Below are 27,515 nucleotides of genomic sequence, written 5' to 3' on the forward strand. Positions count from 1 at the left end.
TAATGCAGTTTAAAGCATATTATTTTCATTTTCTTTATTTTTTTGTAATTTTTTTCCTTTTGGTCTGTTCTTTTTTCATAATATGACTAATATGGAAATATCTTTTATATGATTGCACATAAATAACCTCCATTAAATTACTGTTTTAGGAAGAGGGAAGGAGAAGGAAGGAGGGAGGAAAACAATTTGGAACACAAAATTTTGTAAAATGAATGTATAAATGAACATAAAATTTTGTAAAAAGGAATGTAAATTAAATTAAAATTTTCTTTACATATAACTGGAAAGATAAAACATAATTTTAAAAAGTAAAATTAAGTTTCCAGAATGAGGGAACAGTTCAAATTACATAATTATTCAGATTTGAAAAAAATAATTGAAAGGTAAACAAAATTTCAAGTTGTGAAAATTTTAGGAGAGACAGCTTTATGGAATGGAACAGATTACTGAACTTTAATCTAGATGATCTGAGTTTTCAGTGTTGTCCTGGTTCTGCTACTTGTTAATCACTGGACAATGGGCAAACCATTCCCCTCTGTTCATGTTGCAGTTTCTTCCTTCCTCTGTTAAATGGAGACAATTATGTAGATAGATACCATTTAGTACAAATAAGGAATTCTATGTATGAAATGGTCACATGTGTTTGGGTTCACACTATTTGAAGTTATAATTAGATAAAGTATGGTATTTGGTTCCAATCTAGTCAAAAGCAATAGAGTGTGAATTTGAATAATGGGGCCATTACAAGAGATTCATTATTCATACTAATTGGGTGCATAACATATAAAATTAAAAAAAAGATTAAGAACTTCTGGACTATATGTTACCCAAGTTCTTTTTAACTCTAAAATTAAAAATTCTAAAAAATATCAGAAGAGTAGTTAGAGAGCCAACCTCAGCGTCAGGAGGACCTGAATTCAAATTTTAATCCTGACACTCTATGCAAGGAATTTAACCACTAAGTGCCAGTAGTCTTAAGAATTACAGATGTGGTTCTGATCTATATTATTAAAGGGAGTTTCCTTACTGGACGATCCCTATACAGATGAAACTATAGATACATTTTAAAAAAATCCAATTTCAATCTGCAAAATCCTTGTCTTCAATAAAGTCCTAACTTGGAGGTCACTTCCAATAAGATTCCCATAATCCTTCTTAGTGATATACAATCTCTTATACCTCAAATCTTCATAGAGTACTGCATCTAGACCTCTTTTTTGCCCTTATCTTCTTCTACTTAGTACATCCCTATTTGCATATGATCATATCCACTAACTCTTCCTTTCACCTGAACATTTAGAAACCATCATAGGGTTCTTAAATAGCCTACTTTCAATATTGTTGTTTCTCTGGGAATAGGGAGGCCAGAGAATAGGAAGAGAGGCAAGAACAGCTGATGGCTAGAGCAGTCAAAATACACTAACAATTATTCATTAAGTTCACCACTATACATGGAAATAGTTTGTAATGCTCCAAAACAATTACAACAGTAACATCAAAGATCACAGATATAATTATAATGAAAATGTTTGAAATATTTCAGAAATTACCAAAATATGACACACACACATTATGTGAGCACATGTTATTGGAAAAACTTCATCAATAGACTTTCTCAGGGCAATGAAACAAGGCATATCTGTACTAGGATAATAATAATGGCACTTCCTTATAGGATTGTCATGAGAATCAAATTTACATTATATATACACATACACACACTCATATATATGTGTCTATATCTATCTATATATGGATTTACAAACCTTAAATCAATATGTAACTGATATCTTGTTATTACTGTCATTGATAGGTTATAATAATGATTTCACTATTCTTATATTTATGTTCAGTTATTATTATTCTTATCAGGGTGATAGCATGGGGTAATTGATAAAGTGGTAGATTGATTTAAATTCTTCCTTAGGCCCTTCTTAATTGTAACTTAGTCTCTTTCAAGCTTAGTTTCCTCATCTACAATATGGGGATATTAATAGCTGCTATGTCACTGGATCATTGTGAGGATCAAATGCAAGAATATATGTAAGTGCTTTGTAAATCTTAAAATACAATATTAGCTATTATTATTATTATTATTACCAGCTCTTTGAAGAAACAGTATATCTTTGTTGTGTCACAATCATCTCTTTGAGATGACTGTAGTGGAGGATAAAGGAAATCTTCCATTCCTTTTCCTTTTTCTGATACACTGAAGTTATGAGATCACGGGCAAGCCATTTATTTTTCTCTTCTCTTGGCAAATTTCTGAGCCAACTGGGTCTTTCTGGGAACTTTGGGGAGCCTCTCCATACCTGAGGAAGTTTCCTACATGCATAAAATTATAGGTCCAAACAACAACAAAAAATGAAAAAGTCTTTTTTTGCCTCAGTTTCCTCATCTAAAAATACTTGTACCTTTGCCCACTTCATAGAATTGTCATGAGGAAGACACTTTGTAAAACTGCAAAGAGGTATATAAATGTGGCTTATTAACGATTATACTCCACATTATCTACTTTGGCTTTATCTCACCTAGTCCCTGTAGATCTCCTGCAGAAGATGTAGCAGGAATAAAGTGCTGTATCCTTTGAGATTGCCTTCTATTTACTCTGCATCTATATTGTAAATTCCCAGTTTTTGTATGTGTGTGTGTTGTGTCCTCCATGTGAATGTGAGTTCCTTGAGGACAAACATTGTTTTTATCTTTCTGTGCATCCTTAACCCTCAGGCAAAAAGCCTGGCTTTAGTAAATGATTAATAAATGTTTTTTGATGAATTGGTAAATTAAAGATAAAGATAAAAATTGCTCTTACAGAATCTGGCATTGTTTTTACTTGCCCTGTCTGGGAAGTAATTAACTTTGGAGGGAAAGAATTCCTTGGTTAGCTTTAGTTGCTAAAATGAAACCCTGACAGACACAGAAAAACTCTAATACTTATCTCCATAATTAAGCCTTGTATGAAGAAACCCAGCCAAGGAGGCGTATACACTAAATGAGAGGCTTTAGAAGCTGGGCTGAAAATGGAGTTTCCTTTACAGATTCTCACTTTTTTTTTTTCTTTTTGGCTTGGAAAGCAGAGCTTGGCCCTAGCTCCCAGCAATTTACTAGTAATGTTTGTACTTTCTGTCTATTCACATATAAAACTTCTATTTTCTGTTCATTTTGCTTACTATAAAGATGCTCTGGGCTTCTTAAAAAAAAAAAAAGTCTAAACTATATGGTCCTTACACTAACAGAAAAAGAACAACTCTCAAGATCAATGTGAACTGTACTTTTATGGAATAACAAAATTTCAAAGTTGAAACAGAGTTCAAAAGGCTATGTGTAGAACCTGAAAACAATTCTGTTTACACATTCCCAACTGGTGGCCTTTCAACTGTTGTATGAAGATCTCCAATGATGGGGAAATTTTACTTTCAGAGGCAGCCAATTACCCCTTGGGGTAGTTATTTATTTGGAAATTTCCCCTTATGTCTACCTCTCTATAACTCTCATCCAATGCTCCTAGTTTTGCATGCTGAGGTCAGAGTATGACTAATCCCTCTTCCTTTCAAAGACTTGAAGACGGCTACCCATGTCCCCCACTCCATTCTGTACTTCTGGCTAAACATGTCCTGTCATTCAATTGGGTGGTGATAAAATGGCACAATCGATAAGATGGATTTTTGGTATTAGGAAAATCACCATTCAAATACTGCCTCTAACATCAGCTATGTGACTTTGGGAAAATATTTAACCTTTCTTAGTCTGTTTCTTTATCCATAAAATGGGGAAAATAACAGCACTTTTCTCATAAGGTTGTTATGACGATCAAATGAGATAAAATATGGTAGTCTATATTTAAAGTCTCTTTATAAATTCCTTCTGATCCTCCTAGTTGTTAGGGCCTTCCTTCCCTAAACTAACTACCTTTTCTTTATTTTGTGGCATAGTAGATAGAGTGCTGGGTCTGAAATCAAGAAACGATGAGTTCAAATCTAGTCTCAGACATTTACTAGCTGCATGTGCTAGGGCAAGTCCCTTAACTTCTGTCTGCCTTAGTTTCCTCAGCTCCTCAAATGAGGTTAATATTAGCACCTATCTCATAAAGTTATTGTGGGGATCAAATGAGATTCATAAAATTCTCATCACATGTCCTGGTTCATAAAAGGTGCTTAATAAATGTTAATTCTGTTTGTGGCAGCCCTTTTTGTAGTGGCCAGAAACTGGAAACTGAGTGAATGCCCATCAGTTGGAGAATGGCTGAATAAATTGTGGTATATGAATATTATGGAATATTATTGTTCTGTAAGAAATGACCAATAGGATGATTTCAGAAAGGCCTGGAGAAACTTGCATGAACTGATGCTGAGTGAAATGCGCAGGACCAGAAGATCACTATATACTTCAACAACAAAACTAAAAGATGATCACTTCTGACGGACGTGGCCTTCTTCAACAATGAGATGATCCAAATCAGTTCCAATAGAGCAGTAATGAACTGAACCAACTACACCCAGTGAAAGAATTCTGGGAGATGACTATGAACCGCTACATAGAAGTCCCAACCCCTTTGTTTTTGTCCGTCTGCATTTTTTTATTTCCTTCACAGGCAAATTGTACACTATTTCAAGGTCCAATTCTTTTTATACAGCAATATAACTGTATGGACATGTATACATATATTATATTTAATTTATACTTTAACATATTTAACATGTATTGATCAACCTGCCATCTGGGGAAAGGGGTGGGGGGAAGGAAGGGAAAAGTTTAAACAAAAGGTTTTGCAATTGTCAATGCTGGAAAATTACCTATGCATATATCTTGTAAATAAAAAGCTATAATAATAAAAAAAGAGAGAGAGAGAAAAAAAAAGGGGAAAACTGTTAATTTTCCCTTTTCCCTCTCCCAATAGAACAGAGGGCAGAGATAGTTTAAATTTTATTTTGGTATTTGACAGCACCTTGATTAGGATTAATATATAGTAGGTGCTTAATAAATGTTTGTTGGTTAACTGGTTGATCATATGAAATGAACTCAAAGCCTTAGACAATCTGATTGGCTTTCTCCATATATTCTCCAATTGAATCAATGTCCTCACCAAAATGTAGCACCCATAAATGAACACCATATTTAAGATGTGGTTTGACCAGGATAAAGATTGGTGGATCATTTAGAAATATAGGCTATGGGAGTATGATCTTAGAACATTTTTGCAAAAAAGCATGCTATATTACCTATTTTTATAACTTGTTATTTTTATCAATTTCAGTTTGGTCAACCAACCAGTCAATTCAATTTGGCATATATATATGGAGAAGCACCAGCTACCATGAAGGGTGTGAAAGAGAAGTCTGCTGCTATTTGACAGGTAAATCATATTTGGGTCTCAGTTTCCTCATTTGTTAAATAAAGGGTTAGACTTTCCTTCTAATTCTCAAATATTGTGATTCTATACATGACATGGAAATCTCTGTACTCAAGGAAATTGATTAGCTAATTTTGCTAAATCCAGTTATAGAAAAGATAAGCAAAATAATTTTTGACTGAATTTACTGTCATCAACAATCAAATTTATAGTCCGGTTTAACTTAAGGGAAAAACTTAATCTTTGCCTTTTTTCTGTTTATGAAAGAAATTTAAAAAGGAATACTGGACAGGCAAATGAGATGGTGGCTATTTCTACACATATAAAACAATCAGGCTTCATTGTGGAAAAAGATTGAGCTAAATCACTATTTTTTTATGTCTACACAGAATAATAAACTCAGAACTGGAAAGAGCTTTAGAGGTTATTTAATCCAAATCCCTTGTTGTGCAAATGAAGAAAACTAGACAGATGATAAAACTGAAGCTTAGTGCCCAAGGCCACAAGTCCTCTGATTCCAAGTTCAGCATTCTGCCCTCTACACTATTCTGCCTTCCAAATCCTCTACAGTTTTTATATTAAGATTAGAAACAGACCCGGCAAAAAAACAAAAACCCCAAAATAAAAAAAACCAAAAAATTCTGATTTTTCTATCTCACTTAGATATCATTACAAGTGGCTCCTGGGCTAATGTAGATTAGCCAAGGCAAGTGAAAATGTCTTAATCTTTCAGACCTACCCTAAATCCTGCCTGTGTCAGTGAATCAGTTATTCAGCAAGGATTTATTAGTCACCTACTATTTGCAAGGCAGTATTATTAAGCATTATATTACAAGATTGTGCTAAGCATTAAGGATTCAAAGAATGGAAAAAGCCACCAAGAAGCTCATAACCTAATGAGGGAGACAACATATAAACAATTCTATACAAGCAAGCTACAATGAGAATAAATAGGAAATAATCAACAGCAGATTTTGGAATCTTTCTTGAACTAAGAAGGATTGGGAAATGCTTCCAACAGAAAGTGGGATTTTAGCTGGAACTTGAAGGAACCATGAAGTCAAATTGCAGAGATGAGGAGGTCCAGCACTTCAGGCATGGACAATCAGTGAAGATACCCAGAGATGAGAGGAATGTCTTCTTCAAGAAACAACAAGAAGGCCACTGTTATTGGATCACAGAGTATATGGAAAGGTCATAAGGTTTAAGGAGACTGGAAAGGTGGAGAGCAAAAGAAGTGTGATTAAGAAAGTCTTTGAATGTCTACAAAAAATCAGAAGTAATATTTGTTTTTATAAAATGAAGGCAGATAAATTCTGAAGTATTATAAGCATCAACTTCTATATGAGCCAGTTTAAAAATAAATTATTGATGTCTTTTATTTTATTTTATTTTTTACATCGAAGTCATTGTATATTATGCCTCTTTCCCACCTCCACCCTTTGCCATCAAACTGTCTTTTGTAACAAAGAAAAACAATTAAGCAAAACCAACAAAATGACCATGTCTGAAAGTGTACACAACATTCCATTCCCACAGTCTCCTACCTCTCAACTGAGAAATATTTTTCAACATCTATTATCTGGACTAAAGTTGTACATTTCAATTAATTTGGGTTTGGTGAGGAATAGATTTTAAGATGAAAATAGAATAGGATAAGGAACCTTTGGGGACTTAGGAATTAAATTTATTTGTCCCTAAAGTTTTAGGGGTAACAATGAGGTGGTAGTGATTTGTTGGATGAAATCTGGCACCTGGAATCTATCACCATTTGTAGAAAAGTCATATTGTTTCCAATATAAAGGAGCTTCCTAGTAATTAGAGAATTAGTCAAAGTATGCATTTTTGCTCTGAACTTAAAGCAATGTAATATTATGCCTATTTTTCAGAGAAAGAGCATAATTATTTTGTAACTTCTGCATGTGTTTGACTAGACATGTATAGAGCTAAATAACTTTGGGGCTGGAAGTTCTCTCTGATTCCATCAAATTCATCCCTCTTTATTTAAGCTTCACTAATCCCAAGTCATCCCAAATAGAGACAGCTAAAATAAATTCAGGAAAAAAATTTTATCACCATTTCCAAACTGGCCATCTAATATTAAAATAACTCTTAAATTTAAAACTGATTTATTAATAAACTGATTATTTTATCCATATCATCCTCAGAACAAAGCAACAAGACCCGTTTTCACTATCATGAAGGTGTTTTGAATAATAGCTTTTAGAAAAAATACCAATACTGTTATTAATTAAGCTACTCTAACTTGTTAAGTAAAAGTTTTAGTGATTTATGGCTGGGAATAAACTACATATGCCCAGGGGATTTTTAAAAATTGTTTTTCCAACATTGTGAGAATTTTGTTTCCAATTTACAATCCTCAGTCTCTGGCAGAAACTCATAAAAATATATGAAAGATGACAACAGAGAGGGTGTATTCATTCCATGAATTTATGCCTATGAATCTCTGAATCTGATAACTCAGCCTTACAATAGGTGTCTTTCTTCTGACCAGAATGGGGAGCTCACGCTGGGGGTGTAGAGCATGGGTGGGAATGTAATGAGTACACCTCTTGGAGAGGTGAGACAAGTGTGTTGTGAAAGTCAGTCCAATGCCAGGCAAAATAACGCATAGCTTCAGATTTCCATAAGGAGAAAAAAATGCCCTCCGGCTTTGTTGGAAGATATACATGGACTCAGGAAGTTTTTAAAGAAACCTGAAAATTTTTTTACTTGATTCACAACCTCAGCTTCATTTTATGTATTCTCTCCTAGCTTAGATAATGTAACCCTAAGCCTTTTCTAACCTTCCTCCTAGCTCTGCCTACTTATAATCCTCCTCTTAGGGAATTTCTATTCTCCTTAGCAATTTGCTTGGGCTTTAATATCTTTTAGGAGACCATCTAAATGTGATGTTCTTATGCTTGTGCAAAAGCTTACAACTAGTCCAAAATACTTTCTTTGTGCCCCATATATCTAGAATAAAGAATTTAAAAACTAAGTTTAGCAATTTTCACTATGTGTAAATTGATAGTGCTTGAATATATCTCATTTTGTCAAACGCTTATAAAAGTAATATAAACATTGCTATACTCACTGGACAAGAGTAGAGATGAACCCAAGGTCCTAAGTATGAATGTCTTTCTCCCAGGGAATCCTAAAGGAGACAGACTCATTTGGACCAGAGGAGGAAGAAGGAGATGCACAAGACCAAAGACCCAGTGATATAGTGAGATATCTTTGGTAACCCAGCAGAGAGATCATTTCCAGTAGAATGTTTCCTCTCATCTTCCCTGAAAAGGATCCTTTTTTCCTGGAATATCTCATAGCTGTTTGCTTTTATTATGATGATTTTTTTAACAGAGCTTTAGAGTTCTTCTAGTCCCAGACACCTATTTTATAGATGAGGAATAAAGAGAGGGAAGTGAAAAGATTTGGCCAAGCTCAAACAAGTAGAATATGTAAGCCTAAGATTCAAACCCAGACCACCTGACTGACAAAGCTCTTTCCACTATCCAATATTGCCTCATGGGATCACAGTCTAACTTATTTTTATAAATGTCTTTTTCTCTATGTCATTGTATGTTGATGCTTTTGATTTTGTGGAGTACCATGATTCAGAGATCTGGTGCATCACTGGAAAGTAGGGAGGTAATAATTAGCAATACTACTACTAATATCATCCTTGATGCATGTAGCCTTCCAGTTGTTGCTTGAATATGAGCAAGGAGGGAAACTTAAAGAAGGCGACATATTCCACTTTTGGAATCTCTCATTGCGGTAAGTTCTTTTAGCTTCCCAGTATTTTCCAATCACTGGTTCTGTTTCTGTCCTCTGGAGGAAGCAGAATATATTTAATATTTCAATCACATGATAATTTTTCAATTATTTATTAGTAGTGATATTGCTAATCATATCCCTACTGGGGAATCAACAAAATATAGTGGAAAGAGTTTTAGACCCAAGTACCTAGTTTCAAACACCAGCTTTGCTACTCCTTGTGACATCTTGGTGGTACTGATTAACTAGTTTTGGCCTTAGTTACCTTAGCTATAAAAGAAAAAGATTGGACTAGATGGTCTAAGATCCCTTTCCAGTGTTACATTGCTTATCCTAGTAATGATTTAAATACAAACTTTATATATTTAAGTTTTTAAATATAATATAATAAATATATATAAATATAAATGAAATAATTTAAACATAAATAACTTATTTGTTTAGAGCTTTAAGATTTATACACACACATCTATATATATATAAAAACAGACATATATGTATTTCTATACATACATATGCATATCTTGATGTAAATGTAAATACCTATACCTATATATATATTTAATTTTGTTTCATCCTTAAAACAACTCTGTAGGTTGGGTGGTCAAGGTACACATTTTATAGATGGGGCAACTAAGAATCATAGAGGTTAAATAACATTGTGCTCTAAATCTAGAGCACAAATTCCACTATCAAGGGTGACCAGAAATCTGACCACAGTCTTTTAGCTCTGTTTTTGAGTCCTGTGTTATCTCCACTAAAATAGATGGCCTTTCCAATGGCAAATAAACCTTCCTTTTTTACTCCCATATCTATACATTTCTATAGTTATTTAAGACTTACAAATTGTTTTTTCCTCAATATCCTACAAAGTAGACAGAATATTATGATATGTCCATTTTATGGAGGAGAAAAAAAAATTGTGGTTAGGTCAATGTTGCTCAAATTTGAACCCAGTTTTTCAGATGCTAAAACCAATACTTCCAAGAACTCCATTGAACATAGCTATTATATTTTCTTTTTCCAGGTCAAGCATCAATTTGATTCAATTAAACAGATGACTCCATATATGGTACATTCTCCAGATTTCTCTAGCTTCTCAACTGAACTACCTTGGAAATATTCTAGTTAATGTTCCTTTAAAAATATGGCACCTAGAAATGAACATAATTTCCTATTTGTGATCTAAACTGGGCAGAGCATTGTAGGATAGTTACCACATTTATTTAGAACATCTCAATTCTAAAAAATCAGCCAACCTTAGTATTAGCTTTTATGGCCATCATACCACATTGATAACTTGTAATGAGTTAGCAATTAATAAACATTTATCAAACACCTACTAAGCACCAAGCAACATGGTAAGGTATCAGTTCACTGAAATCCTTAAGTCATTTTCACACATTTAAATGTAAAAAACCCAAACCAATTCCTATCTTCCCCATCTTATACTTGCATAATTGATTCTTGAAACTAAAAATTGATTCTTGAATATGTATCTCTTTTATAGTTCATCTTGCTAGTTCCAACCTCTTATTCCAACTTGCCAAGATCTTTCTAAATCTTTACTGTCATCCAATATCTTAGCCAGCCTTTTAATGCCATCTACAAGTACAAATAAATATGCCTTATATGTTTTCATCTAAGTCATTGATTTAAAGTATTGAACAACACAAGGCCAAGAAGAGACCCAATTTCCTCCGATTGCTATTTCTCAGTCCTCATTTTCTGTGACCTTGTGACCATTGCTGAAGAAACTCCTCACCCACTCTTTTGAAACTCCTGTCTCAGCTTGTTACTTGAATATGGTTTTCTCTAGTATTCTAGAATCTCTAAAACTTTCTTCTTATTGCTCATTCCAATGCATATTTGACTATTTCCCAATTTCCATTCCTTAGAGTAATCAGCAGCTCTCCTCTGCCTTCCCCCATTCTTGGTGCATTCCGTGGAGCACAGATAGGATAATATTTGCTCTCTGGTTTCTGAACCTCCAGAAAACCAGAGTAGATCTGGAAATAGTCCAGAGGAGAACAATATCTGATGATTAAAACAGTGGAAAGGCGTCTATACAAAAATAAATGGGGAAAAAACTTACAGCATACTTCAGTTTGAAGACGAAGGCCAAGAGGGGCTACGTTCCAAGTTTATAATATCATATTTGGTCACCAAATCTCAACTACTTAAAACTAAAGATCCCCTCTTGAAGCCCAAGATAAATTTGAGAAAAATAAAAAGAAATCCTTTAAAAGAAAAACCATGATAGCCAACAAATAATAATAAAAATAACAATCATACTAGGTGACATATAACATATATATATATATACATATACATACATAAACTCATATTACATATATACATATAAAATACAAAATCTTATTTGATCTTAAAAATAGTCCTGTCAAGACTATTATAATTTTCTACTTATCCTATATATAGCTTGACTTGTATATATTCATTAGATTATAAGTTTCTTGACTTAGAGATGATTTTTTGCCTCTTTTTGTATCCTCAGGTTAAATTTGTGTGGCACATTGTAGGGGTTTAATAAATGTGTATTGATTGAGACAAAGCACAGAGAGGTTAATTTGTCTTGCCTTGGATCACACAGCTACTGAGAGTCTCAGGTAGAATTTGAATCCAGATCTTCCAACCTTCAAGTACATCACTCTATTTGTAACACCACATTAGAGAAAAGTAAGGCTCTTAGATAAACGTATAAGATTCATGAAGGGTTTGGATTAATTAGTGAATTGTTAATTCCCCAGTAGGATGTTAAAGAAAACTAAGAAGTTTAAGTGTATCTTTTGAGGTTGAAAATAAAGAAAGAAAATCCTTTCACAAAGCTTCCCTTGATGATACTTTCCCAGGTAGAAAACGGGCTATGATTATAATCAAGTGTGGCAATTCTGATTTAAGAATTGGACCTTTCCTATTCTAGAACAATATGATGAAACATGAAGAAATCCTAGATTACTCTAAATTCCTGTTATCTACTTATAAACTGACCCCATCCACCCCCAAAGAAGTCTTAATAATCCTCTCACATCAGTGTTTGAAACATTCTGTCCTGAAACTCCAATCTCTTATCTCACTGCTCACAATTAATCATCTTGACTCCCTTTCCTGAAAGATCCAGCGGAACAGGTGAGATCTGCTCTGGAAAACCGTAGATCCCTAGAAGGGAAATCACAGCAGAGGCAGAAGTATCAGATAGTTTGGGTCATGGCTGACATCACTGACTATTCTTCCTGAGAGTGCAGTTTTCTAATCCACAGATAGTCAGAGATTACCTGGAGCTGCTCCAGACAAAGGCAGATTGGACAAGGGCATGAATTTGGAAGGAACTGGCCCATGGAAAGGTGTTTTTTTTTTGTTTTTGTTTTTTTGTTTTTTAAACTTCTAGTAACAATTCTTTCCACGATCTTCTGACACATAGTTAATATTCTAGTTCTTATCTTCATGCTTTGCCTTGACTAGCTGTGGTCACTTGTTTCAGCTTGTAGTAGCCTTGGCTCCCCCCCTCCCTCCCCGAGATATGGTAGTTGGCCACTGTTGGTCATTAAGAGAATGCAGTCTGTCTCTTCATCTGGTCATTTGAAATTCTGTGATTCCTTATATTTGAACCTGTTCTGATCTGCTGATAGACCCTTTGGTTTTCCCAGAAGCCAAAATTGTAGACATAGAGGGCGGGGCAGGGGGAACCTTCAGTTTAGAGTTTGCCAGAGTCCTGAACAAAGAAGGGGATATGATTCTCTGATCTGGAAATGCCCTGACTGGATTTTTGTGCCCCTCCCCACATCTCTGGTGATATAGACTGATTATTCTGGGCCCTTTCTTCCAGAGGGAGGGCAAGGGCTAGGGTCATAGAGTGACTGAAGACTCCAAAGGAATCCTAACCCTTGGGTTTAGCCTTATCTGACCAACCATAGAGTGAACATCCCTTAAAAGGCTCCAGCTCTTTTTTATTATCTCAATATAAAATCAGAGCCCGTAACATCTGTGGGCTATCCAAGGGATGGAGCACTTATGGGAGAGCTTCATTTCATCTACCTTAGTTGTATGAATGTGTCAGCTAGTGGTTTGCCAGCTCCTAATAAACATTTAGATCAACTTAATTCAAAATCATCCCTGTGTTCCTTGAAATCCCAAATCTGACTAGTATGACATGAAATCCTTGCCTACATTCTTCTTATTATCTTTTGTGTAACTGTGGTTTCTCTGATTTCGTGTTTTTTCACAGCTTTTCTACTCTCAGCTCTCCCTTGCCTTTACCCCTTTAGCAGTTTATACTTTTTTTTTTCTGCATGTGAAACATTCATATGAAATCATTACAATACAATTGCTATGGTCAAGACTCCCAAAATGACATTTCTAATTCTGTCTTCCACTGCTAAATTACCACACTAAACTTCCATTTAGACAAAGTCTGAATACCTTAAATTTAACAACTAGAAAACAAAAATAATCATCTCCTTCTGGTCCATCCCCTTAAATACTGTATTTATTCCCAGCTTCCCCATTTTGGGAGGTCAATGTCATTAATAATTTTCTACATCTGGGCAATTTGAAGTATCTTTTCATCTTCCATCTCATTTGCCCCCCAAAACCATCTAAGCTACAAAGGTTTACCGAGTGATCTACAATGTCTCTTAGATCACATCTTTTCTCATTTTTTATTTTCAATCCTAGTCCAACCCTCATTATGTTATGCTTCTTAGCATCAACCCTATGGCTGTTTTATCTAACTTGTCCTTACTCTTTATCCTTTATTCCTTCCCCAAATGCTGCCAAGATACATTTTGAAAAACATTTTCTGCTCATGAGCATAAGTAAAGTACATGTCCAGTATTTTTCAAATAAAATTTTAACTCCTAGTTCATATTGCTATTACTTTTTGCAGTATCTTAGACTCCATTTGTTAGGTTTTTCCCAAGTTAATCTCTTATAATCCTTGATTATCTTTCTTGTTTCTCTCAGTGGCCTTTTATGGTGGATATTCTCCAGTGGATAGCCCTTCTCTCTCTCTCTCCTCTTCCCACCAATCCATGCTCACTATTCCCTTTACGGGCCCACCTCCCCCAAACAACTTCCTCTGACTAATTTTACTACTGGATCCTGACTCCCTCCCCAAACTATTTATGCCTGCTTCTGAAGAGTTTACTTTCTAAGGGAAAACCAAATAGGGTGTAAATGCCTTACAGGCTTAGGGTTGAGATTGTATCTACTATTGCCTTAGCCCACACAATACTGGGCATGGACTCTGTCTCAACAAGCACTTCTCATGGATATTGGAACTATTCGGTTCCTATTAAATCACTGCCTCATGGCTAGATTCTGAGCAACTCCTGGGCTCAAATTTCTCATCTGTAAATAAGATCGTAAATGCTTATTGTCAGACTATTTCACAAGGACACTGCGAGAAATAATAATATTTAAGGAAGCAGATCTTTTGTTGTTATTTTTCTGGGACCCACTTTATTCTTTCTCTTTATTTTAGTCAGCCCAAACCACTATTTACATCTACCTGATAGCTTCACTTCTCAGACAGCAATAAAAAATTATAGATGTATGTATATAAATATACATGTGCATTTTATATACACATATAAATATGTATATATTATATATAAACATGTATGTATATCATATACACATATATATGTGTGTACTTATATATACATAAATATATATGTATATATATTTTATGTACATAAGCATATATTAAATATATTATATAAAATGTGTATTGTGTATTATATACATATACACACATATATAATATACATATATGTATACATATACACATACACACATTTCATATATATATATGTAATGTGGTGATGACTCTTAGAGTCATCACCATCCAGGTTTCTTTGAATAAAATTCAAATACAGAATCTTCCCATCCATTCATGGAAGTGACTACAAACCTGGAAGGTTTGTGCATGCTTTTCTAACAAGAAGAAAGAAAAAAGTCATCATACAATCTGAGTGGGAGAGATCTCTGTCCATCAGCCAGTCTGAATATTTCTGTGTCATGTTTCCTAAAAGTTCTGCTATCTAGGCTTTCTCATTGTTCTGTCCTTTCCACATTCAAGCTCTTTCCAGGCATTTCCACAATTCAATGTCCCTCTGTCTCCCAAAAGGCCAGTTTTGGTCCTTGTGTCTCTTTGAAGCATCTCCCTCTGAATCCTTAACTTACTGAATAACTTTTAAGTGTACACACAGAGCTCAGAGACTGCTTCTCGAAACAGTACAAAGGGATAATCCCACAAAGTTTGGCTTGGGGGAGTGGAGGAGACCCGCAAGATCTGCTCATTACCACCCGCAGACCCCGATGTTCCAAGATCCCCAACACCTCTACTAACACAGTGTTTGTACTTCCAAAGCCCCCATCCTTACCTCTCTGCTTCAAGGCGCATTTCCTCACGTTTTTGCCTCCTAAGTTCTCTGCGGCGCTCGAAATCGTCCATGGTGTATATTCAGATTTGGGGAGGCCAGATAAGGTCTGGTTCTGCAAGAGAAAAGATTCCAACATCAAATGGGACCCAGGGTAACACTAGCCAAAAAAAACCGGTACTCCTTTTCTAATTTTATTTCATTTCGTTATTTTCCTTTCCTATAAAGGAGTGTCTGGGGACTGGCAGGGAACCCATAGGTTTCTGAGTTGAGTTTTACTAGCAAGATTATCAGCATATGTTAAAGTCAGTGTCAGTTAACGGTTCATAGCAGTAAAGAAATAAAGTCCCAGGTTTAGTGCTGTACACCCCCTCCCCATCCCCCCAAAGATCCAAAAATTCAGAAGAAAGATAGCTTTGTCTACTTGAAACATTTGTGGAATCACTGGAAAGCTGGGGAATGCCTTTTCTCTTTGTAGTTTGCTGATCCCACAGGAAAAAGCTAAAAGAAGAAGTAAACAGAGAGCACAAGAGAACAAGGGAGAGTGGCAAGAAAGGAGGAACAGACAATTAGGACCTGGGGGGAAATCAGGAAAGATAATGGAGGGAGAGATGGAGAGAGGGAAAGAAAAGGAAAGGAGAGAGGGAAAAAAAGGGGGGAAGAGATACATACAGAGAGAAAGAGAGGAGGAGAGAGGGAAAGAGGAACAGAGACAGAAAGAAAAAGGGAAAGAGAGGAAGAGAGATAAAGAGAAGGAGAAAGGGAGAGAGGAGAGAGGGAGAGGGAGAGAAAGAAGGAAAAAGATAAAGAGAGGGAAGAAGAAAAGAAGAAAGAGAGGAAGAGAAGATGAGAGGGAAAGAGAAAAGGAGAGAGGGAGAAAAAAGGAGGGGGGAGAAAGGGATTGAAGGTGAGAGGGAGAGAGAAAGCAAGAAAGAGAAAGGGAGAGAGTCAGAGAGAGTTGTAGGAGAGTGGGAGAGGGAGAAGGAAAGGGGAAGGAAAAGAGAAATTCAATAGTATGTTACATATTATGAAATTATATTATTATTGATAGTAAAGATCACAGCAAACAAATCACAAATAAATATACCTAAGCACCGGCACATTTTAAAATAATACAATAAAAAAACAAACTCTCCCAGGTATCAAAAATCCCAATTTTTTTTTTTCTTTTTCTTTTTACAAGCATAATCCACCCATTTTCCTCTCTCCTACCTCCTCCTTGGGGGTTTTATTCCAGGCAAGATCTCCCCTTTGCAGCTCTTCAAATGTGAAGCCCTCTCCCCCTGGCTTTCTGTGCCATGAAGTCAAGTATTCCAGAATTCCCTTGCAGCCCCCAAACCCAAAATGACTACCAGAAAAGGGAAAGCTGGGCTCTTTTTGTCCTTGCTTTGTTTACAGAGCTGTCAGTGGTTAGTTAAACTCGGCCTGGAATCTGGCATTTAAGGCCTGCTTGGAGATTGTTTCCTGTGTGGAGCGGGAGGCCTCCACTTCCTCTGGAATCCCAGACTTCCCCGCTGCACTCGGATCACAAAAAAATATTTTCCAGCCCTTTCTGTGCACATGAGACAAGCCATTTGCCCTACATTAAAAAAATGGGGAGCTGTGTAAAATCTGCAGCCCCTACCTCACAGCAGCACCTTTGAAAAGAGCAAAAAGCTAAACTTCATGCTGGAGTTCAGGCCAGGAACTTTCTCCTGTGAAGTTAATTCTTTTTTAAAATTCTTAAACACACAGACACTCACATGCACAAATGATAGAAAGTTTATGTTCATTCCTCTTCTCCTCTGTTCAAATCTTATAGGCTATTGTAAATATAGAAATTCTCCTAAGTAATCTTTTGAACTTTGAAATTGTTAGCTTGGAGCTCAATTTTAGGATCATAAGCTTATTGGATTTAGAGACTAATGGGACTTTAGAGATTAAGCAAATTGACTTCCTTGGTTTACTGATGAGGAAACTGAGGTCCAAAGAGGGGAATCAGTGATTTTCTCCCAAGGTCACATGAGTAGGAACTGATTTAGAATTGGAAAGGACACTAGAGGCCATTTAATTTAATCGCTTCCATTTTACAGATGAGGAAATCAAGGCACAGAGAGGTTAAGGAACTTGGCTAATAAATGTCTGAGTTCTCCTCCATTGTACCAACTGGGATTCAAATTACTGTATATATATATATGAAAGTGACAAATGGGCAAAGAAACACATACAGTAGTGAAAAAGAGAAATATATATATATATATATATATATATATATGTGTGTGTGTGTGTGTGTGTGTGTGTGTGTGTGTGTGTGTATGAATGTATGTGTATGTATATATCATATACTATACAAAATATATGTATATTTTATATACATATATTTATATATATTCACAGGGAGAGGGACTTGTGATTTCTATATCTATAGATTTGGTGTAAGCATACATGCATACACATATAGAAATAGATACATATATGTGAAGATTTGTATATGTCTATATAATTTCTACAAATTTTTATTAGATAGAAAGAAAAGCAGCTTCCCAACCCTACTTTGCCATACTTAGCTAGCTGCTAAGCTTCTCTGCATTTCCCAGCATGTTGTCGGTACATTCATTCATGTGCATACTGAAACTGGCAGGAAGTCCAGTTAACTTAGATAGATGGTCCCAGTCTCTTTTTCCTCCCATATTTTCCTCCAAGATCTGTGGTCTTGGGAGGGGGAGGTTGCTACACCCTTCTCTAAGTCCCCAGATTTAAGGGAGAGGGAGATGGAATTCTACACCCAGATGGCCATCTATTTGCTTTCTTCATAGAAAGCCTTCTTGTCTGTGCAGAATTCCCAGATAAATATATCAACCACAAGCAGAAATGGGATAAAGACAGAAATCCATTTCTGCTTGACAGTGACAAATTTTGAGATTTCTGTGTAGCTTGGATTCCTGAAATCATCCAAACCACTAGGTTTTGTTCTCTTCCCCATCCAACTTTATATGAGTCATTTTGGTCACTGAACAGCAACTGTAGTTAGAATTTATATTTCTGTTATTTCTTCTGCCTGCCCTCTGATGAAGGTGCTAAGTCACCCAAGAATGGCCACAAGGCAGATAGAGAATGCATTTGTGCCATAAAATAAGGCCATTTTTTTCACTTGGCTTCCACTCACTCAGACCTCTCCCTCTTGCCCATATTGAACTCTGTCAAATACTCATACCTTCCATCATTAGCTTACTAGCAAATTATTTTGTAACTTAACTGTCACCTTAACTGTCATTGGAGTTATGGGTTTATGTGCACTGCAGAGAAAATGCAAATAAGGTGAGCAAAGTGACAAATGGGCAGTTGAACAAATGTGTAGCAGTGAGAGAGAAGTAAATACACACACACACACACACATATATATAAAAATTATATGTATGTATATATATATATGTGTGTGTGTGTGTGTGTGTGTATACACACACACATACAGAGAACCATATATTGGTGAACATAAACATACCTATGTAGATACATATATTTAGTGGGTTTGTACATCAGTATTTGTTTCAGACAATCTGGAATGTGGTTCAATCCGTGTCGGGGGGATGTATTTGTTGGGGAATTAATTGTGTATGTGTCAGTCTCCAGGTATGTTTTGTTTTGGGTGCATCCTCTGTGTGTGTGTGTAAGGACATGATGTTCTAAACTGGTTGAGAATTTAACTTTCAGCAGGTCTCACACTCCTGTGTGGGGGCCACCTTAATCCCTGCTTCTTTTCCATAGCTGCCCTAAAGTTTTCTGGCATGGTTCCCATATACAGGAGGCCCTGCCTGGGGAGGCTTTTAAATATTATTCCTTTCTCTCCCCCCCACCCTTCTGGGTTTGGGGAGCAGCAGCTTCCGTGCCCCAGCTAGTAATCCCTCATTTCCTCTCTTACCCCCAGCCAGTGTTGGCTTCTGTCCAACAGCACTGGGGGATGGGGGTAGAGGAAACGGGAGAGAATGGTATGATGATTGGTCGGGGAACAATCTCTGAACCAATGAAATGATGTAAAGTTAGCCCGGAGATGTTTTATTGAACAATGCAAGTTCTGAATATCGCAGGAGGACACATCAGAGAAATATAATATGCAAGCAAAATATGGCTTAATTTACTCAATTGATATGTTTTTGAAAAATTTTGGACATGTCAGAATGTTGAAATTTGCTGTATGTTCTAGGAGAGATTTACTATTTAAAAATGATTTCCTTTGTCAAGTCAAGAACATTTTTTGTGATACTATAAAGTACACTTTGATTTATGTTATTATATTTAGGTTTCTGTATGTCATATTTTTTCAAATGAGACACATTCTTATTGCCAACACATTTCCCCCATGATTGTTTAATAAATCTGTGTCACAGATTTTAAAATTCAAATATTCTCCTTTTTCTACTTTTGCTTTTCTCCATTCTACCCTCTATTCTTTGACATAATGAAAAACTGCTATAGTTAATCCTGCTTCTGTTAATTTTATGGAAGGGACACAGAATCTTTGAATTTAGAACCATATCTAGATTTCAGTTTTATTTCATCTGACCCTCATTGTTCTATGTCCTTAAAACCCAGAGAATTATCACCTGTGAGTTACTGTGATTATCACCTTCAGAATAGAGCCTTTGGAGGTTTAATGACCAAAAATGGTTGCAAAATTATGAAGTTAATTATAATTTTAAAGGGCAGCAACACTTTGAACTCACAGACCCAGTGAATAACAAAAACAAGAACAAGAGCTGTCATTTTAAAAAAAATTATGTATCCCTAGTGTCTTAGTTTCTTGGCTTTTTTAATTTCTCATATTGTAGTACCACAAACAAGAAGAGTTGGTTTAAGTTCTGAAATTGGAAACAGGCAATTGATAATATCAGATGGTGATGGAGCATCAGCAGTGGCTCCAAGTGAACAAATATATCCTCACATACTCAGTCTACATTCAAGAGAGAAAGAAATGGAAGCACAGCCTAGATCCATCAGTTCCTCTTGGCAAATGATAGATAAAGGCAAACTATCAAAACCATGGAATCTCAGAACCTCAGGGGTCCTCTAGTTCAATCTATACCATGAACTAAGAATATTCTTATGATATTTCTGATAAGCAACCATCCAGCCTTTATTTCAAAGTCACCAAGGATGAATAATCCACTTTCCTAGTTAGCTCTTTCTATTTCCAGTCAACTTTGATTGTTTAAAATATTTTCCTTACATCATGCTGAAATCTGCTTTCTCTATAACTTCCACCAAGAGTTCTTGATCATCCTTTGGAGGGGTATGGTGCTCTAGGGGAATAAGTGTAGGCTCTTCCATATGATAATCCTTCAGACATCTGAAGGCAGCTCTCTGCCCAAATCACTGCCCAGCGAAATAACTAAAATGGACACTTGGTCTATTTCAACAAATGAAGGGATTGATTATGCTGCTGTTTCATTGAATTTAATTCAGCTGTGATGATGGCTAAAAACAGCAACAAACAAAAGCCCCGTATTTGAGTTGGCTTTTCAAACCACAGAAATATGGCCACAAAAAGCTACCCTTGGACCCCTTGGACCACACAAGTCAGTGGTCATAAAGGGGTAATTGGAGCCTCTGAGTCACAGAGGCACTTAAGACAATGAACATATCACTGCATTTGGTTCTTCTTGCCCACAGCCATGGTTGAAGGTCTACCATACAAACATCACTTTTGGAAGCTACAGCTATGTGTTTGTTTTAGTGCTTATTCATAAGCTCCTTCCCTCTGGTCCTCATCCAGTGAATTTGATCAATACCTATTTGATTCTATCTGGAACACTGGTAATTTGAAACTATCATCTCATTGCTTCCTGCTTCCTGCTAACATATACTTCAGTTCTCTCCTAATGCATCCTCATTAGACACATGTACCACTTATAGGACAAATCGCTGACCTCTCAGGTTCCTTTCCTGCATCACCTTACTTCCATTCTCCCTGCCAGGGCTTCAGTAAGGACTTCATTACCAATTGCCTAGATTATTCCAATAAATTCTCTCTGTACACTTCTATTTCTAGTTTCTCCTCACTCCAATGCCAGATATTTAGTCATTTCATCATTTCACTTTTCAGTGGCTTCTTATTGCCTATGATACAAAGTCCAAATTCCTTAATTCAGCAATCAAAGTTATCCATAATCTGGATAATTTAATTCCATAAAGTGGATAGAGCACTGAGCCTGGATTAAGAAAGGTTTATCTCCCTGAAATCTCCCTAACGGTGTGACCCTGGGTAAATCTTTTAGCCCTGTTTGCCTCAGTTTCCTCATGTGTAAAATGAGTGGAAAGGAAATAACAAATCACTCTATTATCTTTGCCAAGAAAACTCCAAAAGGGATCGTGAAGAGCTTGAAATGGCTGAATGAAAACATACAACAGTGCTACCTTATTTTGGAGCATACATCAGCATGATATAAGGAAAATCTTTTAAACAATCAAATTTGACTGGAAATAGAAAGAGTTAACTAGGAGAATGGATCATTCATCCCTGGTGACTTTGAAATAATGGCTGGATGATTGTTTATCAGGAATATTGTAAGAGTATTCTTAGTTCATGGTGTAGATTGAACTAAAGGACCCCTGAGATTCTGAGATTCCATGGTTTTGATAGTTTGTCTTTATCTATAAGCTAGATCTATAGTCCCTCTACCTCCCATCATGGACCAGACTGTTCACTATTTTCTGCACAGGTTTTTCACTTTCCTGACTATGGACATTTGTTTAAACCAGTTCTTGTGTCTGAATCCCTTCCCTCTCTGTTGTTAGCTATTGAATTCTTGAACACTCTTAAAAGAAGAGAGAAAATTCTTTCTCTATGAATCCTTCTCTGATCTCTATTCAGGAATAAATCTACCTATCACTTTGTACCTATGTCTTCATGTTGCTTTATTTTGTATTGCAGTTATTTGTATATGTCTTAACCCCAATCAGACTGTATGTCATTTCTTAAAGATTTTTATTATTTCCCCCATACCTAAAAACAATTCTCTACACATAGTAGGTGTTTAATAAATGTTTGTTGAATGGAACGGCATGGATTTTGTGGATGTCCACCCAATCTCATCACCAATGGCAGCCATCATCATAAGCAATGGTTCGGGGAATTCTTGTAGAAAAGGGGTCATCCATTCAGCTATTTACCAACAACCATTACCAATGGTCAGGTAAACCAAAGAGCCTTGGAAATAGCTGTGCCCCTTGCCCTTGCCTCTGATCATTGGATCTGTTTGTAGTCCAGTCCCCACAGCCACTGTCCAGAGATACAACCCTCATGGAGATGTGATTCTGCCCACTTACTTTGTTAATTGGGCAAGTCACTTATCTCTTACCCTCAAGTCTTCCTGTAAATTGAGGGATTTGGACTTGATCACCACAAATGTCTCTTCCAGATAGAAATCTATGATCTTGTGGCCTAAAACCAACCTCTGCAGTGACTGCAGCCCCTGCCCACCTGTGTTGTTTCCCTCTATTAGAATACAAGCTCCTTGAGAAAAGGATCGTCTTCTTTATTTTTATCTTCAGTGCTTGGTACAGCACTTTGCATATAATGAGCACTAGATAATTTTTTTTTAATTTATTACATTCACTGTCAGATGTGTACTACCTTTTAGCATTGTGTCACACTGTTTTCTTGGTACCAAATTTTTACCTTAAACTATTTTTTTCTCTTACCACTAACTCCGGCTTTTTTCCACTCCTCTCAATTGCAACCATTTCCTTGGCTTAGTGGGAACACTTGGTTTTTTTCTAGACACTATAACCCCCATTGCCCTTTCCCAGGGAGACTTCATCTCTTATTCCCTCAACTAAATAGGTAAAGAGAGATTGTTGGCTTGGTCCACAGTCCCTAGTGTCAACTTGAGATGTTCCAAACGCCTTTCCCTCTGATTCTCATAATTTGTAGTCCTCCTCTCCCATTCATTTAGACAAAAACTTCTTAAATTGTGTGGGAGTGATGTAACTGAATGTGGGGGTTGTGAAAAATTTGGCAACAGTAGAAGTTATCAAATATTCTGCCAAAATTTAATTCTTTATGTAAAAATAAACAAGCATATTCAACTCATTAGTATGCAAATTTGCTTTTGTCTTTAATGCATGGAAAATTATATGTCTATCAAAGAGTTTTTTTAAAAATAAATTTCTTTATGATTTATTTTCATTAAATGTTTGATTTGCATACCCATTTATGTACCTATAGACTCAGGGTAGCATAAAAATTGGTGAAAAAAGGTCTTGAGTGCCAAAAATTTAAGAAGCCCTGGTCTATATTACTCTCTCTGAAACATCATTTTTTACTGCTCTCCCAGACTCACATTTTGTTCTCAGAAACTTCACCACCCACACTGGGTCCTACAATATTTCTTGTATCATGTTTTCTCTATTTTCTTAACTTCAAGGATCCATAAATGAGCATGTGGCCACACCTCAGACTGGATCACCCTCCAGGTTCCAGGACCCTGAACTTTGGAGATTTCTCTCCATCATAAACATTACTTTCCATTTTTCTACTTTCCCTAATCATCTCCTTCTCTCCTTCCCTCCTGTCTTCCCTTCTTCTCTCTGTCTCTGTCTCTCTCCTTCTCTCTCTCTCTCTCTCTCTCTCTCTCTCTCTCTCTCTCTCTCTCTCTCTCTCTTTTTCTCTCTGTCTATCTCTGTCTGTCTCTCTCTTTCTCTCTTTCTCTTTCTTTTCCCCCCTTTGTCTCTTGGTCTGCCTCTCTGTTTCTCACACACACAACTGGTTCTCTGCTTTCAATGTAAATTTCTCCCAATTCATACCCCCCTTCTTGGCTATACTTGCCTCTACACAGACCACATTTCATGGTTAGCCACAAACAATAACAACAATAACTACTATTTACTTTTCTGTAGTGCTTTAATGTTTGCAAAACATTTTTCTTCATACCAACCCCATGAAATGGGTAAGGCAAACATTATAATCCTCATTTTACAAATAAAAAAAAAGTAAAATCTCTTATTAATTCCTTAGTCAACTCCCTTCTCTGTTTTTTGCTGTGAAACCTCAGAGTGCAGCTGAAAAATCTCTCTGGTCTTGCTGACATGTTAAATCACACATTTCTCATATTTTTCAATATGACCACTGTGTTTGGCAATCTCCCTATTTATCCCTGGTCCATTCCTTAGCATACTCTCTAGCTATTATTCTCAGTCTCCACTCATCTCAGCTCACCAATCACTAACTCTCCTCTCCCCTTCTCCATAACTACATCTGACTAATATGGTCTCTTAGGAAAGGTTCTAGCCTCTTACTTAAAGAGAAGAGACATGACCATCAGGAAGGATTCTCTCCATTGTCCATTCTTCTTGAAGTCTTCTCCTACACTTTTTTCTTCCCTCCTGTCTCACAAAATGAGATCTAGAGATGAAAAGTGATTCATCCAATCACCCAGATCACAAGTAATAGAGACAAGACTCATGGGATCATTGATCTAGACCTAAGGAAGTTCCAAGGCCATTTAATCCCCAATCCTCATTTTACAGATAAGTAAATAGAAGGTCAGAAAATTTATTCATTATTTGTTTATTTATTTTGCGGAGGCAATTGGGGTTAAATGACTTCCCCAGGGTCACACAGCTAGGAAGTGTTAAGTATCTGAGACCAGATTTGGTCCTCTTGACTTCAGGGCTGGTGCTCTATCCACTGTGCCACCTGACCTTGGGGCACAAGGTCAGAGAATTTAAACAGTTTTCCCAAGGTCACACAGTGTCAGGGTCAGCTTTGGAAATCTAGGGTTCTTTCTATTGTGCCATAATGCCTCAAGTAGAACTGTCCCTACTTCTTTCAAAGCGTAAATACTCTACCTGGTAAGTACTTAAATATGTGTTGAATTTAATTGAACAGGTAGAATGTCTAGGTGTATATTCATGTATCTCTTTGGACCTATGAATCTGTATTTACTTATTGGCGTTATATGCCCCATCACTAAGTACTGAATATAAAAAGACAGAAACAAAAAAGCCCTGCCCCTAAGGAATATGCATTAGACTAGCACAGAGCAGTTTTGTGTGGTACAGATGTTCCCAAACAGACAATAACACTGAATCCTGAAGTCCAGAGTGAGCTACCGCTCCCTCATGTGCTTCCCTGCCAGGTCCCTGGAAGGATGTTCTTCACCAGAGACTGAGTACATTGGTGGGAAAAGTTTGATTCAGTTTTATATGGGTATTATATATATGTTATTAATATTATTCAGCCATTTTTCAGGTGTGCCTGACTCTTTACAACCCCATTTAGGGATTTCTTGGCAAAATACTGGAGTGGTTTGCCATTTCCTTCTCAAGCTCATTTTAAAGGTGAGAAAACTGAGGCAGGGTGATGTGACTTTAATAAGTGTCTGAGATAGGATGTGAACTCATGAAGACATATCTTCTTGATTCCAAGTCCAAGATACCTAAATACTCAAGTTTAATATATTGGTATCTTCTTTGTGTTGTATTTGTGTTAGGTAAATGTGGTTATATTTAAGATCCAAAAGTCTGATTATTCTGAGTGGCTAATTGTATAAATATCATGCACTGTATGAGTACATTACTTTATTTGTAGAGAGTTGTGTATGGTGAAAAAATATTGAATAAAGTACTTCAAGAGTTAGAGTGGTGAATAGGGAAAACACAGTACATGTGTGCACAAAAACGTTTTGTGCATTTCTCCCTCTAGATTTTTACTCACACTATTTTATCCACTTAAAATGTACTCCTCTTTCTTCTGCACTCCTCCAAACAATGTTGCATATTTAAATTCAAAAACTCAGTTCAGTTCATATTTTTTATGACAACCATCTTTAAGTGATTTCTTCATACTCTAAACTTGTGTAGCTTTTCTTTTTTTGCTGTGCAATGCCATTTAGTAATTAAGTTTGCCTTGCTTTATGATATCCTTTCTGTCACTCATTTGAATCCTGATTTACCTTTTTTTTTTTTTTTTTTTTTTTAACATGTTTAAGTTTTGTATATCTCCCAGCAGATAATAAGAGCAGGGACTGAGTCCTATATGTCTCTGTATTGTAGCATCCTGCCTTGATAGATATACTTTATGTAATATGAAATATATGAATATATGAACTACATAAATATGCCTTCGCTAAGTATGTTCAAATACATGTATTAAATTGATTTTGTCTACTTGAATAGCACAATTTTCATTTTATTTTTCCATGAGTCATTTTGTTGGTCAAATAGGCATGATTATACTGCTCTTTTTAGTACTTTTCAGGGTTTATGCCTGGGGTAGGTACTCTGCACATAATAGCTGGGTACTATTATTGACTCATCAATGTCTATAAAGTATTTGAAAGCCTTGCTGACAGAATATGAACTGACCACAACATTTTCATTAAAACTGTATTTTCAGGGGGAATAGCAAAATTTGGCAGGGCTACAACATGACTGCTAAAAATGAACTTTTGTACTCTTAAAAAATTCAATTTATCAAACAGTTTTGCTCTTTCCTAAACTGGATGGTTCATTTGGGACTCAAAACCAAACAAACATATGAAGGCTAGCATACAGTTTGGCTTAAATTTCACTCTCTCTTTTACCATTTTGTTCCAAAGGACTGTGAAGAAAGACAGAAAGAAAGACAGACATACAGAAAGAAAGAAATAAGAAAGAAAGAAAGAAAGAAAGAAAGAAAGAAAGAAAGAAAGAAAGAAAGAAAGAAAGAAAGAAAGAAAGAAAGAAAGAAAGAAAGGAAGGAAGGAAGGAAGGAAGGAAGGAAGGAAGGAAGGAAGGAAGGAAGGAAGGAAGGAAGGAAGGAAGGAAGGAAGGAAGGAAGGAAGGAAGGAAGGAAGGAAGGAAGGAAGGAAGGAAGGAAGGAAGGAAGGAAGAAGAAAGAAAAAAAAAGAAAGGAAGGAAGGAAAGAAGGAAGTAAGGAAGGAAAGAAGGAGAAAGGAAGGAAGGAAGGAGAAAGGAAGAAAGGAAGGAAGGAAGAAAGGAAGAAAGGAAGAAAGGAAGGGAGGGAG

At 36.1% G+C, this 27,515-nt stretch overlaps 1 protein-coding gene across 7 annotated transcripts in view; it reads right to left on the reverse strand.

Annotated features, from left to right (window-relative positions):
- The window catches only part of CALD1 (caldesmon 1), a 239,754-nt gene that overhangs the window by 95,627 nt on the left and 116,612 nt on the right, over nt 1-27,515 (reverse strand). For 6 of the 7 annotated variants that reach the window (XM_074267870.1, XM_074267865.1, XM_074267871.1 and 3 more), the window contains exon 3: nt 15,535-15,646. In XM_074267870.1, coding sequence (XP_074123971.1) covers nt 15,535-15,605 — 71 coding nt within the window. In that variant the 5' untranslated portion in view covers nt 15,606-15,646. Of the gene's footprint in view, nt 1-15,534; nt 15,647-16,743; nt 16,883-27,515 lie in introns of those variants that run through there. The other variant, XM_074267866.1, reaches the window with a different exon arrangement.

The sequence above is a fragment of the Sminthopsis crassicaudata genome, chromosome 5 (assembly GCF_048593235.1).
Source record: "Sminthopsis crassicaudata isolate SCR6 chromosome 5, ASM4859323v1, whole genome shotgun sequence".
NCBI lineage: Eukaryota > Metazoa > Chordata > Mammalia > Dasyuromorphia > Dasyuridae > Sminthopsis > Sminthopsis crassicaudata.